General features: G+C 41.3%; 3 protein-coding genes across 5 annotated transcripts in view; 1 reads left to right on the forward strand and 2 right to left on the reverse strand.

The window, feature by feature from the left end:
• The window catches only part of LOC119730476 (dual specificity protein kinase TTK-like), a 31,526-nt gene extending 25,916 nt beyond the window's left edge, over positions 1-5,610 (reverse strand). For 2 of the 3 annotated variants that reach the window (XM_038203405.1, XM_038203403.1), the window contains exons 1-4: positions 5,456-5,608; positions 2,148-2,192; positions 1,824-2,049; positions 804-910 (exon numbers count right to left, since the gene is read on the reverse strand). In XM_038203405.1, coding sequence (XP_038059333.1) covers positions 804-910; positions 1,824-2,049; positions 2,148-2,192; positions 5,456-5,459 — 382 coding nt within the window. In that variant the 5' untranslated portion in view covers positions 5,460-5,608. Of the gene's footprint in view, positions 1-803; positions 911-1,823; positions 2,050-2,147; positions 2,193-5,455 lie in introns of all 3 variants that reach the window. The other variant, XM_038203404.1, reaches the window with a different exon arrangement.
• Positions 5,611-7,469: 1,859 nt separating this feature from the next.
• LOC119730217 (galanin receptor 2a-like) lies at positions 7,470-8,693 on the forward strand. Its single transcript, XM_038203008.1, has one exon. The coding sequence runs from the start codon at positions 7,702-7,704 to the stop codon at positions 8,167-8,169; it is 468 nt and encodes a 155-aa protein (XP_038058936.1). The 5' UTR covers positions 7,470-7,701; the 3' UTR covers positions 8,170-8,693.
• A 6,436-nt stretch (positions 8,694-15,129) lies between these two features.
• Positions 15,130-16,362, reverse strand: LOC119730644 (fibrinogen-like protein A). Its single transcript, XM_038203634.1, has one exon. It carries the CDS (start codon positions 16,156-16,158, stop codon positions 15,130-15,132), a length of 1,029 nt encoding a protein of 342 aa, XP_038059562.1. The 5' UTR covers positions 16,159-16,362.
• Positions 16,363-16,790: the final 428 nt, after the last annotated feature.

The following is a 16,790-nucleotide window of genomic DNA, read 5'->3' on the forward strand; positions in this document are numbered from 1 at the left end:
ACTCAAAACAATTCTTACATTCACAACGATTTTGTTCAACAATTTTACCTGTTTTGTTAAACATCCCTCTGACCATGCTTATGGTACGTGCCTTGCGTGCGTAGTACTAAATATCTCATATCATTGAGCTTGGCACATCACGTATTGCGTGATGTGATGCAGAGAGCAGCGTTGCAGGATAGGAATAAAGTTCTTGGTTCTTGGTTGGTTCTTCTCCTAAATACTCCACGTGGGAGTTTATACAGGAGGCCAGAAACACCGGGGCAAACCCCTTCTCTTAGCGATAAGTGTTTACTGGGCTCTTTTACGTGCATTATACAACACACGGGACCTATGGCTTAACGTCCCATCCGTAGGACGAAGCAATAATAGTTAAGTGCCTTGCTTAAGAGCACAAGTGTCCGCCGGCGGGCTCAAACCCACGTCACTGTTGCCTCTGAAACACCAGAACATGAGTCCGGTGCTCTTAACCGCTAGGCCATGACACTCCACTGTGTCACTCCACTGTGTCAAGTGTTTAAAACCAGCCTGTGGTTTCTCAGTGGTTTAAAACCACCCATGTGGCGGGCTCTCAACCAATAGAAATGGGTAAACTGTCTTAGATATTTATGAATAAATCTGAATGGCATCATGTTGGGTTTTGTAAGGACTGAAGGAAGAGATAACCTTCATGCACAAATTAACAACTGGTGTGTTACATATTCCACATCCGTGCAGTATACCTAGTGACCAACAACACGTCTCCATATCTTGGCTCAGCCATCAAATCATCAATTTTCCGAGTATACTTTGTGCACACATACCTTGGTCAAGCTCAAATTGCGCAGCCTCAACATGGACTATGGCTAACGTCTTTATGTTGGCTCTAGCATACTTGAAAAACATGCGGGCATCATCGGGATCATGGGTCCTGCAATTGTCACACAAAAAATAATAATAACTTGTTAGAGCAAAAGGGCAAGTGTACTTTGACTTAAAATAATGACACTTTTTCTCTGTGGTGGCATCACTGCTGTGGTAGCCTTGGTCAATGCTCTCGGTCATTATTCGTCGCATACGCAGTCAATCGTCGGCATATATCCTCACGCGCTATGCACATGCATGTAAAAATACAGCGCGAACAGCAACCTCACGCGGCCACTATTTTTATATGCAAATCGGTTGGGGACGATCGAGAGCCTTGGTTCAATCGTCCATGTGAGGTTTTGGGGGTGGTGCTCATTATGTTAATAGCCTTAGCTGACCTTAAATGTCGTTTTCTTATTGGTTGATCGTTGCGTGGAAACTTGCATAGTGAAACGTGGCACCGTACATAATCCATACACGCACACGTTGTGTGTCTCTGCACACGGCACCAATGCACAAAAACTGTGGTTCCTGTCACGTCCGCAAAAGGCGAATAGCTGCAAATAATTTGATGACGTCCGGATTTACCAAGGTGTGATTGGACACTCCACATATTAGCCCCGCCTACACTTATCTGTATTCGCATACGAGGTCGTGCGCTAGAAATCCAGAGCAAAATAAAGAAAAACATAAGCTTTTGCCGACGATTGAACCAAGGCTCGAGATCGTCTCCAACTGATTTGCATAAAAATAGTGGCCGTGTGAGGTCGCTGTTCGCGCTGTATTTTTTCATGCATGTGCATAGCGCGTGAGGATATATGCCGACGATTGACTGCGTACGGGACGAATAACGACGAGAGCATTGACCAAGGCTACTGCTGTGGTAACAAATATGGAAATTTACATTGGCATAAAAACACTTTAAAAAATCTGTCCGCATCCGGAGGCCACGTTACTGTTTGCACAATCTCACTTACATTTTAAGTTTGGCAAAGTTGATGCAGATCTGAGCGTAGGCTGGATTTGTTTTGTTCTTGTCAAGAGCGATGTGTTTGAGGGCGCTGTTGTACATGCTGCAGAGTGACCGATATCTGTTGGTTGTGTCTGAAAAGTGAGGGTCCGTCTCCAGACGTCGTAGGTAGCCAAGCCAGTCTTCTGGCCGGCAACCAGCCTCCATTATCCGTTGGACTTGCACTGTGAAATCTGCCATATGGGAAAGGAAAACCATTCTCATTCATTTGTTGTCCCTGCACTTAAGTTTGATTCAGGTAAATTGTTTGATCACATATTTCGTTTTGTACCTTTAAAAGGAGTGAATAAATGAGATGCTTGGTGACACGATGAACCTAAAATAAAACGAGAAAAGGTTTGTTCCCACAAGATAAAAACAAATTCCTAAACATGTTATACCGTTAAGTATGCAAGCGTCTAGGACAAAAAGCCTCATTGCAAATACTGTTTGAGTGAATTTGCATGATGGGTGACAAGTGGGCCATTTTGGGAACAGAAAAGGCAAATATATATGTAGTGCCCTGTTCTCCTTCAAACAGTGCTTTGTGTGCTTTTTTGAGTTGTGCAAACAGCGGACTGAATGAAACTCAAAAGTGACATTCTGATATTTCTTGACATGTCTGAACAGCTGGTTATGACACCTTCTTGAACATCAGCAGTTTTAATTTTGTGTGAAGAGGGCAGGGCTTTGATTTATGAGGGAAATTATGGGGTAAAAGACGACAAGGACAACCCCAAAACAGGCTCAAAAACCAAGATGGCAACTTTGAAAGCTGGATGCAATGAAAGCTTGATGCTGATTGGCTGATAACAAAAGTAAAAATATTTTTTCTACCAGCCAATCAGCATCAGGCTTTCATTTTGACTGGCTTTCATGCATGTTGTGAGAACTCAGGTCTCACGCCTCTGACTGCAAAAAAAAGGAAGGTATTTTATTTGAAAGTGCATTTCAAAATTACAACAAACATGAGTTATCTGAAGAAATAAGACTGCTTTAGCCTGCAAAAGTTACTTTGGTACTGGACTTGGTATTCGAACTCCACTTCTGTTCAATAATTTCTAGCCCCTGTACGATTATTTCCTCCATTTTCTTCCTAGAGGCTCACCCTTTCCTTTCCTCCAGTCCTCTTTATTAATTAGTTACTTACTTTACGGAGTTCCATGGGGATTTGAACCCCGAACCCATGCTTTAACTTTGCGCTTATTCAAAATTATTCAATGCATTTTCTATTTACAACCCAACAGTTATAACACACATTCTCTCGGTATTAAAGTCTCAATTTGGTATCCTAGGTCTAAATATGTGATGCGATCAAGCTGCACGAATGAGTCGTTTGCCGGGAATTTTCATTTGGAGATACAAGCCAAAATAGGACCACTTCATCACATCTCTTGGTGTTCCGACTTCCATAATTTTTAAAAGTGGATTTTGTTCCAAAAGGAAATGGGAATCCGAGCCTGTAGTAGCTCAGGATGGACTCTGACTCTGTTGGGTACACAACAGAGTTCAGGGTACGAATGTCTGTTGCCATAGCGAAAAAAATTATAAACCATTTTAAAAATATTTTTACCTGACAGAGGAAGGAAGCTGAAATCTCGTTCACATATTCCTTGTGCCCATTATTATAAAATCAGTTTGAATCTTTAAAGAAGAGGAGCTGGACTGATTCGAATTAAATAATCAATTAGGAATTTCCTAAATATTAAAAACTAGTCTAAATAAACAGTAACTTTGTATCGGGGCGAAGTGGAAATGGGGCAAAGTTAGCCCAATGTGGCCAATTTACTGGACTACCTCCGTAAATAAAGGCCACACTTCCACCATGTACAAAAACATGTCGAACTTTGTCAAATTTTGATTTTCACATTTAGGCTTAGTTTGTAGTTTATTTTTGCTTTAGAAGCATACTCACCCTCTTTATAAATATAGGCTAATAATCAGAAAGTGCTGCCTTTTTCAGATGTCTATTTTTCGTGAAATTTCCAGATTCGTTTGCACACGTTTGCGTATCAAAATTTCAACATGAAATTTCACGAAAATTAGACATCTGAAAAAGACAGCACTTTCTGATTAGCCTATAAAGACGGTGAGTATGCTTCAAAAGCAAAAATAAACAACAAACTAAGCCCAAATGTGAAAATCAAACATGTCAAAATTTGACAAAGTTCGACATGTTTTTGTACAGTATGGTCATGATGGTGGAAGTGTGGCCTTAATTTATGGAGGTAGTCCAGTAAATTGGCCACATTTATGGCGATCGTGAAGTGTAGGGCCCCTGTTTTGTTTAGATCAAATTAGAGTCACCAATGTTTTTTATTTATCAAAAATCACCTTCACCATGTTTACAATCAAAAGCATACTTTTCTCAATTCTAATGACACCCGTTTTGCAAAATTTTGTGAACAGACATGACAGATTCTTGGGGTAGAAATCACAATTTTCTTGCACGGTTTGTGCCTTGCGATTCAGCGCACCATGCATGCTCATGGTTCATTGCGCGGTGATCGCCACCTTTATCATGTTGTTTATTTTCGGGTTGCGTGTTTTCGCTGCGCTGTCATCATCATTTTACCCCCAAATTTCCCTTAAAAAAATCAAAACCTTGCCTTCTATCTATGACATACCTGTTTATTGAAAACACACCAACTAACTAGTTTGGTATGTCGATAATTTTAAAGTGGATTTTGTTCCGGGCCCTACACCATGTACACTGTACACGATCGCCACATTTATGGGGCTAGGGTAGGATAGGGCATGTTTAGCCCCATAAATGTGGCCTATTTACTGGACTGCCTCCGTAAACATAGGCCACACATCCACATGTACAAAAATCGTGTCGACGGAGCCAAATTTTGATTTTCACATTTAGGCTTAGTTTGTAGGATTTTTTTGCTTAAGAAGCATACTCACCCTCTTTACAGGCTAATCAGAAAGTGCTGCCTTTTTCAGATGTCTAATTTTTGTGAAATTTTATGTTGAAATTTTGATACGCAAACGTGTAAAAATGAATCTGGAAATTTCACGAAAAATATACATCTGAAAAAGGCAGCACTTTCTGATTAGCCTATAAAGAGGGTGAGTATGCTTCTAAAGCAAAAAAAACCTACAAACTAAGCCTAAATGTGAAAATCAAAATTTGGCTCCGTCGACACGATTTTTGTACATGTGGATGTGTGGCCTATGTTTACGGAGGCAGTCCAGTAAATAGGCCACATTTATGGGGCTAGGGCATGTTATGCATGTAGGGCGAAGTAAGTTGGATGGGGCAAAGTTGGGATGGGCATGATGGGGCAAAGTGGGGACGGGGCAAAGTGGCGACGGGGCGAATGGGGCGAAGTGAGGATGGGGCCGGGCAAAGTGGTTAGGGGCGAAGTGATGATATGGGGCGAAGTGGAAACGGGGCGAAGTGACCGACACCCGTGACGAGTGTACGTTCCGTCATGTCCGTGCAACAGTCATGACAGTGAAAAGTGAACGATCGTTTTCGTTGTTTTTTTTTACTCCGATATTTTATTTTATAATTATAGTTAGGCCTATACCAAATAATCGCGATTCACTCCTTCTTTAATTTTTTCATAACTATTCTGTAATACTTACCCATTGTGAAACAAACACAGAGCCCTTTCAAAACTTAAGAATATGATGCCAAAATAACTGTCAGTTTTGTCGGTGTTTTGGCCGTCAAACGAGCTTTAAAAGCCCCGCTAGTCACATGACCTTGCTTCGTGTTTTGATTGGACAGTGTTACCCAAATTTCGTTAGTCTATAGAGGGCGCATGTCACAATCTATGGATGGCGAAATATTTTTTTGTCAATAGAGGGCGCAAGTCCAATTAACGGACTATACTTTTTCTTTCAATCACCGATTCACGGGCGTGGCCAGACCAATTTGCTGAGGTGTGGGGGAGGGGTACACAAAATGTGCAGACTGACCATTTCGCCCTGAAACTTAGTCAGGAATTTTGTCCTATATAAGCTAAATTTATTAACCTCTTTGGTTATTTTTGCGATTCGATTAATAATATTCTGAAGATTAATATCAGATTCATAACTTGCTTTTCTTTTTATCCTCCATAGGATTCGCAATTTCTGTGCCACCAGGTCTTGCAGGCGACCTGCTGTGCCGTCTACTTCTGTCCAAGTTCCCCCTCTGGACCAGCTTCATCGCCTCGGTGCTCACTTTGACCTGCTTCACCTTAGGGGCCATTCAGAATTTTCAATGTTTTAAAATTTCGACTATTTTTCCAAATTGTGGGTGGGTGGGTCTGACACACACAGAATAATGTATAGGCTATACAATTATGAAAAATGATAAGATCAGATATAAACATCTAACGGGCCTGACCCCCCCCCCCCCCCCCCCCCGTCCGCCAAAATTTCTTGATCCGCCCCTAATACCTGTTTCAGGCTACATAATAATAGTGTTCATTGTCGCGTAACGACAATACATGTTTAGCACACGGCCTACGGCTAATGAGGCTGCCGTATACAATTTTCCAAACAAAACAGTTGATTCATTATTGCCCGAAATATCGACTTCGATTCTGTTCGCCCATGGAGCCAAAACAGATGCACACAGCATATGCTCCGGGTTTCTCCGCCTATTATTCAGACAAATTGTTTTTGAGGAGAATTCCAAGGAAGCCTGATGGCCGAGTGGTTAGATTCGTCGTCCACGAATCGCCGAGCCCGTTATCGAATCCCGTCGGTGTCTTTTTGCTTTTCAACGCACGCGTTCTATTCAGTCATTATAAGATGTTTAATTTCCCGTCGTAAAATACCAACGGTACCTTAGCTTAATCGGTAAGCTCTGCGGCTGGTACTGTCCGTGAGCTCCAGGTTGGCGCCTTCGTACAGGTTCAGGGCATGTGGTCCACTCGGAGGATCAGGGCTTAGGGGCCGCCCTGTTCCTCCCTTAGCTCTTCGCTTTTACATGGTGCCTGGCCCTCCGGGGTTATATGGATGGACATGGAAGGTGTGTATTGGCCGGGACACCCGAGAGCCCAGAAGAGAACTAAGGGGCGGGCTGGGGCATTGTTATGGCTCAGACCGACCCCTGAAAGCTTGGCTAGCACATAACTTTTTGATTTTTTTTATCCTCTATTTTTTTTTCAACTTTGGTTTAGTTTGATATTTACAGCCGCTCGGCAGGTCTACGGTAGTATCAAAAACTAAACCAAGGTCTGTGTCATCAATCAATAAATATTTAGCAATTGACTATTGGCCTAATCAAAACGAAGTTTCGTTCGATCACTATGACTATACCATTATTCATGGCTCTATTTCCAATTGACGTAAGAAACGCCATGCAATAACATACCGGGGAAATAAGGATGTACATTGTAATATATATATTAAGGGCCATTCAGAATTTTCAATGTTTTAAAATTTCGACTATTTTTCCAAATTGTGGGTGGGTGGGTCAAGCTAAATAATTGAAAATCGAAATTCACTCTTCATGGAAAAAAAGATCCAAGTCTTTTGACTTTTGTTTGTTGTCGAAAAGTTGCAAAGAGACAACTTTTGCCTCCGCCCAGCACTCAGCAGCAATGGATTTTTTCCGAAAGGACACGCAACCCGCACAATTGAAAATTCTGAATGGCCCCTTAGAGAGGTACTCAAGCATCGTGCACCCCTTCCGCTACGAGGCGCTCTTCACCCCCCGGAAAGCCATCGGCATGATCATTTGCATATGGGCCATGGCCGTGCTCATGAATAGTTATTTCTTCTACATATTTTACAGCGACGGCGGCCGATGCATCATCTAGTGGCAGAGCACGGCCTGGCGGACGTCTGTGGGCGCGGCCAACTTCTCGGTCATTTACATCTTCCCGCTGAGCCTGATGGGCTTCTCCTATTGGCGGATCATGCGTAATTTGCATAAGAGCATCATGAATATGCGCCAATCAACGTCGTCAAATGGTACAGAGAACCAGCTGTCGAGGGATCTCCTCACCGCGCGCAAGAAAGTCGTCAAGATGCTGCTCACGGTCGTGGTGACTTTCGCCGTCTGCTGGGCTCTAAACCAGTTCATGTTCTTCGCCTACATGTGCGGCTGGAACCTGAACTTCTCTGCCTGGTATTACCACGCCAGCGTACTGCTTGCGTACGGTAACTCGTGCATGAACCCGATCATTTATGGATTTAAGAGCAAGCAATATCGTGGAGCGCTCAAGAAGGCACTTGGCTGTAGAAACAAAGTCGGGGCTCGCGCAAATATGTTATGTAGCATCACAACTTTTGGTGGTACCGCAGAGATAAGAGGCTGTCCGGAAGACCAACGGCCGGAGGACTACATCAGGCCCAGGTGAAACAATTAATAATCATTTGTGGCTGACAAACCACATGGAGCTTGGTTCGCCTGTATGATACACCGTAAAGAAGCAGAGCTAGCGCAAAAGACCACATTGGAAAAACTGAAGTGTTTTTATTTTTATATTTAAAGTCGAAACATCATGAACATGCACTTGTGATTTGAAACTTGCTTTGCACAGTACTTTGTGCACAATGAAAACCACGCAATCGCTTTTTAAAGGGCCTGTGCAGTACTTTTGTCTAATCACGATTTCTTGAATATACAAGTAATTGTGTATTTATATCGCTGCTACGTCAGTATTCATTTGTGTAACAATCTACATAAGGTGTGTACCATAAGAAGCATCTGGAATCACCATAACTATCACCACTGTCGACCAATAAATAAAGTTAATTATATTTTTATTCGACTAGATAGCATAACATTGAGCAATTTATTGTACACTTATGCAGTTATTTGAAATATGAAAAATTAAATTGTCTGTAGTTTATAGCTTGCGCTGTTTCAGTTTTCACAAATGTCAAAATATCGCAAAGGAAGTGCGAACACAGTTTTGCAAGATGCCGCTGACTACCAAGCTCCCTCGAAGCCTTTAAAATACAAAGGAAGCTTCTTGAGTAACGATTGTACGCTTGGGAGTACTATCACAAAAGAGTGACTCGTTTTGTTAATTACATCGCGTCGTGTCAATTGCCGAGGCCAGCTGATTACAACGCTGTTGTCAGGACAACGTTGGGACAACAGATAAACCATAAAATTATGCCATGAACATCCACGTCACCTCTGTATTCCCCTTTAAAAGAACGTATACAATGTACTTTACGCAACTTGTTACTTGAGCAGACGTCATGGACCGGCCTAAATTTTAAGAGGGATTCCGAGATAAACACTGAAGATTTATTCCTAAAAGGCTGGAAATAGCGACCTGTAGTGGTGAATTCTGAAGCCAAATGCCGTTTGATTCGATGAATGGGCTCTATTAAAGCTTCTTCAGTTGTTAATTATACGCTTGGGATTCATAAAAGAGAGTCTCGTTCTATTATATCGCTTCGTGCCAATCTCCAAGGCCTATTGATTTGGAGTGTTGTTGTCAACGTAATGTGAGGTCAAACTTGATGAAGCACAAATGCCAATCGCAAGCACGGCACCGTTTTATTCACGTTTGAAATATCAGCTACGTGACTGATGCGAATTATACTTAAATATTGGAAATACATAGGTAGAATTCGAAGACTAGCTTTTTGTAAAGGCTAGTTTTGGAAATTATCAATCAAACCGTACATGCTGTGAGAGACCAAGCATTAATAGGGGATATTTTTAAGATTTGAAGGTTTGCATGGTGCAAAAATACTAAGACAAGATAAGTTTGCGGTGACACCATGTGAATAAATCTCTATTGTGAGTATGTGTGGTTCTGAAAAGAACTGGAGGGACTCAACGTTTCGAACAGTAAGCTCTGCCCGTCGTCGGGAGAATTTTTTACATTGCCTTAGTCTAGTTCCCAGACGTATTTACTTAAAACTGAATGATTCTTAAGTCAGAAGTGCTTGATTGTAACACATAGAAACCGACGAAAAAGCACGTGCTAATGAAAAGAGGTTTTAGCCTAGGTTCAGCTGACCATGACGTAATACCTCCCACGCCCACAGGGCGGTGCGGCATTCAGTCGAGCCAATGAAAACATCGTTGCACTAGCACGTGAGTTTTCGTCGGTAGCTAATGTTACCATTCAGCACTCCAGACCAGACTCGACTCAAGAACCATTCAGTTTTACGAAAATGGGTCTAGGAACGCGATCAGCAGTTCTCAGAAGTTCCTTGATGTCCGCGCCAACCTATAACTCTGGATAACCCATTAGCTGTTAGAAGGGCAGTCACAGGCCACCATATTACAACTCCCATAACAATAAACGTGCAAAGAAATCTATTATAATATAACATCTTAAATTCTTCATCTTTTTTTGTTAGGCTTTCCCGGCTATTTTAAAACGTTTATCATTCGAATTCACCATTCCTTATATTCAAATTCGTCCATGAACATCGATTTAGTCCACTTCAGATGTTTATTTCATCTTTTGTCAGACAATTTCAAATTCATTTCAAGCATATTCAAACAATGAGCACACGTTTTCCTATACTTGGGTATTCGATTTCGTCTCGTCCATGGGCGTCGCGAGGGGGGGGGGCAAGGGGGGGCACTTGCCCCCCCCCCCCCCCTGGAAAAGCAACAAAAAAAAAAAAAAAAAAAAAGGAAGATAAAAAAAGAAAAAAAGAAAAGAAAAAGAGGCGCGAAGACAAAGTGGTGTAAATTTAATGAGTTGGGGGGGGGGGCAAAATGTCCCTGCCCCCCTCTTAAACTGATAAATCGAGAAAGTGTTGAGAAATACAAGCATTTTTTGGCAAAAATTTTTTTTGCCCCCCTCTAGAAAAAATCCTTGCGACGCCCATGGTCTCGTCAATGCCAAAACTTGTTATTCAGAAATCAAATTCGTCTTATTGATTTATATAAGACGAGTTCGATCCCTGAATGCTGCCATTTGTCAACAGCTTACTGAATTAAATCTGTAATGACGAATATTCGCGACCCTGTGACTTATTTTAAAGAGGGTGACCACATTTTGAAATTGAATGGTAAATGACTAAATTGGGTTTGTTAAAAGCGTGTGGAATTTTTCTCGGACAAAATTGAATGTTAAATTTAATGAATATGAATGAAAAATGTTTTTTTTTTTCAGTCGGGAAATGTAGTCATATTTTAAATAGTTAAAAATAATGTTTGACTATACAATTTTTTTTCCATCAATGTTCGATGGGAGTGGTTCGTACTGGTTCCCGTAGCATATCCAAATGGAGAGATTTGGAACCAGCGCGTAGCTTCAAATGCATGTACAGCGCGCAATGGTCGATGAGCTATCCACGTTTTTACACATGAAGATCAGTGGAGCTACACCTTTTAAAGGGGATTCAAAGTTAATTACTGAGACTGCTTCACTATGTGACATCAACTAAACTGTTTTATTAGCAATTAAAAGCGAATAGTGTTTCCATCCAGTTACTTTAATTTTTCGTAAATCTGATCATCCGGAAAAAAACCCATACAATATGCGACTGTCAATTCGTCACCGTCACCACGAAGTGACACTAACATCGAAAAATCGATATTTTGCGATTTTGATATTTTCCTAATTTGTGATTACTGACACATAATGTATCACCTTTTAAGAAGTTACTATACACAGAGTTAATTAGTTTTGTCAAAATATTAATTGACATTAATTAACGTTTGTAACTTAACAGGTAAAAACCAGAAAATGCGTTTTTACGAAGTGTACTATAGTACCAGTCTTTCGCGTGCAAACTGCCTGCACACTACGTGTCAAAAACGGGTTTTGCGTTTTCACGAAGTAACATAAATGCCACGCGATATGCCCAACCCAATTTGGGCGTTTTCACGAAGTAACGCTAAGCCCATAGAAAATACACATGCTTGGCGTCATTTCGCGAAAACTCCAATACAGCGTGATCGATTTTGGAGTTTACACGAAGAGTACTTATGGTTAATTAGTTTGATTACTCATTAATAACATTTTGTTCAATAAAAATCACACATAAACGTGCCATTCCAGATCCAAGCTTTCAGACAATGCAACAAAATATGACTTGAGGCTAAAACGATATTTAGATCACCGTTTCAAAACATCGTCAACTGAAATCACTAGTATCTCGAAAAACACATATTTTCCACTTAGCGGGGATTAAAGTCGCTTCGTGGTGACGGTGACGTTGTTTACCCCACTGCTCCCCCACCAGGGACTGCCACACCCAAGACGTGGGGACTGTCACTTTTGAAGTTACAAAATCAACACCCCTCGGGCAAAATGTATGTGACAATCTCCGACCGTGCTCCGACATACATACGTGGGGAGCAGTAGTGACTGCCTTACCATGTAGCACGCCAATGGTAACAATGTATTTTGAGTGACCAAAATCCTCACCCTGGGTCTTGAAAAACGTGACCAAGTCCCAACATAGGACCGTGGGGCAGTGTGGGGGGGGGGGGGGACATTTGACAGGCGCATTACGTCAAGCAGCGAGCAAGTATGTATCATTTTCGTCAACACACCAAATGACATTTTCATCGTTCACTTCATCTTTCCAGATGAAGCAATAGGCTTATTATATATATTAAAAAAAAGATAAATGTAGACAGATAATGTGCATGATATGATAAATAGGTCGTGCCGAATTATACGTGGCTGCGGCTGCAAATTACAACCATGGACAGGTGTAATTTCAAGCCGCAGCCCGGTAGTTCGGACACGCCCTTTTGTAAATCTAACAAAAACCGAATAATCGTGACACCACACGTAGCCTTGACCAAGGCTGTCAAGCTTGTTCCCCGGACGAGCTTGTTCCCGCTACCGCACACCGTACCTGTACAAGTCCAAGGCTCAACGCAGCGCACACTAGCCTCAACGGTCCCCTGAAATTCTTCTGCTTGTGCTTTGCCTGCACAAGTACATGTAGTACACAAGTACATGCCTGATCGTTAAGGCTGGCGCTAGTACCATTAGTGTGCGTGGCGGTGTGCCAATAGTACAACTACATGTACAGGGATACCGGACAAAATTAATCAGCCTAAGCTGTACAGTATTGGGAACAAGTTACTTGGAGAACAAGCTTGACAGCCTTGGTGAAGGCTACACCACACTTGGTTTTTCTCTGTAACTGAAAGGTAAGCTGAATTGTTTACAAAACAACACACGAAGGGTTTCATTAATACGATAATGAGAATAAAATTAGAGCTGTCGCATCAACAAATCAACGCTTAAATAGATAAGTGCCTCTTTTGGTAGCACATAGGTGCATAACGTAAATATTGAAAATGACTGCAAAGTTGAATTAAAGCTGACATGCAAGCTCTTTACACCGAACATATAAACGCTAATAGAAAGTTTCAAAGTGATAATCAGATATGCCATAAAGGGCGTCCGACTAGGTGCATGCATAATATAGCTATAAAGTGGGGCGAAAAGATTGACATGAGAGGGAGTTGAATCCGCAACCTCCACATTACCTTACCGGTAATTCGGAGTGCTAAATTCCGGCGGTTACAGGTTCGATTCACGCTCCTATCAGTTTCTTCGTTCAATAATAACTATAATAATAACTAGGTTTATAGTGTCCTTGTTGATATCGTTCTCTAAACTCTGTTGATAAAAGATTTTTAGCATTATTTTCTTGACTTTTAGTGCGCGTTACAACTTTAACTATATATGACATTAATATATCACTGATTTCGACAAAAGGTGAGCTTAATGATTTCACACAAAGTGCATAAAGTGTTTTAATAATAATAAAAGATTATGAAAAATTACAGCTGACACATTTCACACCGGTCAAATCAACGCTAGTTTTGCGGTCAAAAATAAGTTTTGCGGTTTATAGGGCGACACATTATGTGTTGCCCTAATAAGGTGTGTCGCCCTATTAGAGCAAAAGGTGTGTCGCCCTAATCGTTCAATAATAGCTATAATAATAACTAAGTTAGTGTCTTTGTTGTTATCGTTCCCTAAACTCTGTTGGTAAAAGATATTTAGCATTATTTTTCTAACTTTCAGTGCGCGTTATAATTTCAACAATGTATGGCATTAATCTATCACTGATCTCGACAAATGGTGAGCTTAATTATTTCACACAAAGTGCATAAAGTGTTTAAATAATAATAAGATTATGAAATTTAAAAAAACCAGCTGACACAATTTCACACCGGCCAAATCAACGCTAATGTTGCGGTTTCAAAAAAGTGTACCAAAATCAAACAATTAGGTTAGTTAAAATTTTAAAAGAAAAAAGAAAAAAGGGACACTAACTAGGTGCGTAAGAAGCCATCATAGAGTCATTATAACGCTGACCAAATACATTGACTGTAGCGGAATTAGAACTTGCGACCGGTCGATTAACTGGTAGAGGTTCAAATCCAACTCCGCGCTAACTTCATTTGTTCAACTAATAAATTATGAACAAAGACATATGATAAAATGAGGAGCCGCCGACATAGGGCTGCATGGATAGCTCAGTTGGTAGAGCACCGGAACGGCTATCCGGAGGTCGCAGGTTCAAACCCCGCTCCAGTAAATCTCTTATTTAAAAGTTATGATAATGATAATTAATCTTAAATATTCTCAAATTTGTCCGAATCCTTAGTGCTGAAATTCAGCATTTTTGTACGTTTCAGTACGCGATACCATTTTAACTTTAACATTCATCCATCAGCGATTACTCCAACAAAATTAAAGATTTAAAATTATAGTACATTTGCTTTTGGTGGAATTTTTTGTTTCATTTGAAGCAACAAAATCTCTCAAAATCTTAAGACGGGTGCATTGCCACTAACTTGTTAGTGGATACTTAACAATTTGAGAAATCAGAGAAAAAGAATTCACAATTATTGGGGTATGGCAACTACATTTCGTTGCAAATGCATGTAAAAACATGTGCCCGCGAGCACATTTTCTTAAACCAGTTAAATAGTTGTTTTCTTCCGAATGATACCAGTTCATGTGGAATAATTTCACATCGTATTTGGTACCAGTCCTATCTTCAATTTGAGGGAGCGATTTTTTTCTCGTTAAATCGGTAGGTACGTTTCAGAGTAATACAAATGCACCTACGTGCCTTTAAAAGTAACCGCATGTAACCTTCAAAAATACTGAAATGCAAATGCAAATTTTCTGAAATGCAAATTTGATAGTTTTAGGAATGAAATAAGTTGTTCGTGCAGTGCGCATGTGACTGCAACGTGATTATGTACGAACAATGTAAACTATCTTCGCCAAGTACTTTCGAGCATCAAAATGATCGTTGAAAAATTAATTACATAATTCGAAATGATTCAATAACTGATGCAGACTATAATAAATGGCGTATGGTTCGATTTTAATTTTGTTTTGCCTTTATGGATATTGACGAATTTTCATGCTCGCTTTTTTGAACCATTCATATTGCCCCTGCTGGTCATTCCATGGGAGACCACTGAACGGAGCACGCTTAGCATAAAACTTACCATTAAGATTTGACAGGTAGCAATAGTCATACCACCACGCCCCGTAGTTGTCTTGGGCACAGCTACCGGCTTGATAATTGTCATTGTCCTTATCCCAGGTTGAGAACAACATGCCATTGTGCTTGCTTGTCAGTGCGTCTTTTGCCGTGCTGATGTCATTATAAGAGCCGACCGTGAGCTGATAGTTGGTTCCAGAAACTCCAAACTGTCCATATTCCGCGTACGTCATTACATTGTCCCAGTCCACCAGATCGACCCGAAGCTGCCATGTTCCCAAGGCCGTCAAATTGCGTAAGATGTCGTTTCCGATCCAGAACTCACCAGAGAAGTTGCCAAAGCCTACCTGGTAGTCAGCCCAGTCGCGGTAGAAGTTAACGCTGCCATCTTGACGCCTCTGGATGACGATCCATCCTCCAGCGTCAGTCTCCATGTCACAGTAGACCTGTAAGCCATCATTGCGGACACTAGCCGGGAATATGGTGTAGATACCGCTCGCATCATGGCCCGCTTGAAGAAACTCCTTGCAGCTACAGTAACACCTCCACACAGAGAAGGAAGGTGTTAGTGCATCCGCATCGAAGTGCACGCTGTCGCACGAGATGCCAAAGCTTCCTGGATGCTCCTCTCTAGAGCTGTTATTGAGGTGACAGATGTGACGGATTGGGAGATAATTGACCGACAAGCAGCCAGAATCAGCATGGCAATCTCTCACACACAACACGTGAGATTTTGCAAGAGTTTGTCGGTATGGAGCTACATGCAGGCGTCTGTTAACCGCTGGTAGGAATTCTTTTTTCACCTGATGACTACAAGACAATGTCCCAATTGCAGATATGGTAGTGACCGCTACAGCAGCAAAGGCAAGAATCACACATTGAAGAAAGCAAGGGACTTGCAGTTGTGGAGCAAACGTAGCCATTTTTGCTAGTAAGATGCTTTCTTCAAATTTCTGTCTTGTGTGAAAACTGTGACAGTCTCAGCCAAACGTCAACCGAAGTGGTGATACTGATCAAATCGTAAAACAGTGGAACGACCGCCTGCTCGCGATTGCTGGAGCTCCACTGAAGTGACAGTATGCCAGAATGAAATCTCATTTTGTTTTTGTCCACAAATGAGCAACATATCTGGTAAATTACTTTCGATTGCTTAGCCCTAGACAGAATCTGTCTTTTTTCTAAAGGAAGAATAAATTCGATGCACGTGATTGCAATTTCTCGTCAAGTACGCCTGATAAGTTGCAACTGTATATAGTTGCATCATAGAGGGAGGCCGGTCGGTGCACTATTCTCCTGAGCCTCGCTTATCAGGCGTACTTGACGAGAAATTGCAATATAATGAAAAGTTGATATAGGCAAACGGACATACACCTGTAAGCTCAAATACGCGGGGTGCTGCATACACACACTACAGAACACACGTTACACAATAGGCACGTGCATTAGTAATGTATATAATACGCGCGCGCGCGTGTGTGGGTGGCTAAACTGTGGGCTAACCATGGGCTAACTAATCAAAACACTGACGGGCTATTTTTTTTCAAGCCAAAATGGT

The sequence above is a fragment of the Patiria miniata genome, unplaced genomic scaffold, assembly GCF_015706575.1.
Source record: "Patiria miniata isolate m_02_andy unplaced genomic scaffold, ASM1570657v1 HiC_scaffold_22, whole genome shotgun sequence".
NCBI classification, from domain to species: domain Eukaryota; kingdom Metazoa; phylum Echinodermata; class Asteroidea; order Valvatida; family Asterinidae; genus Patiria; species Patiria miniata.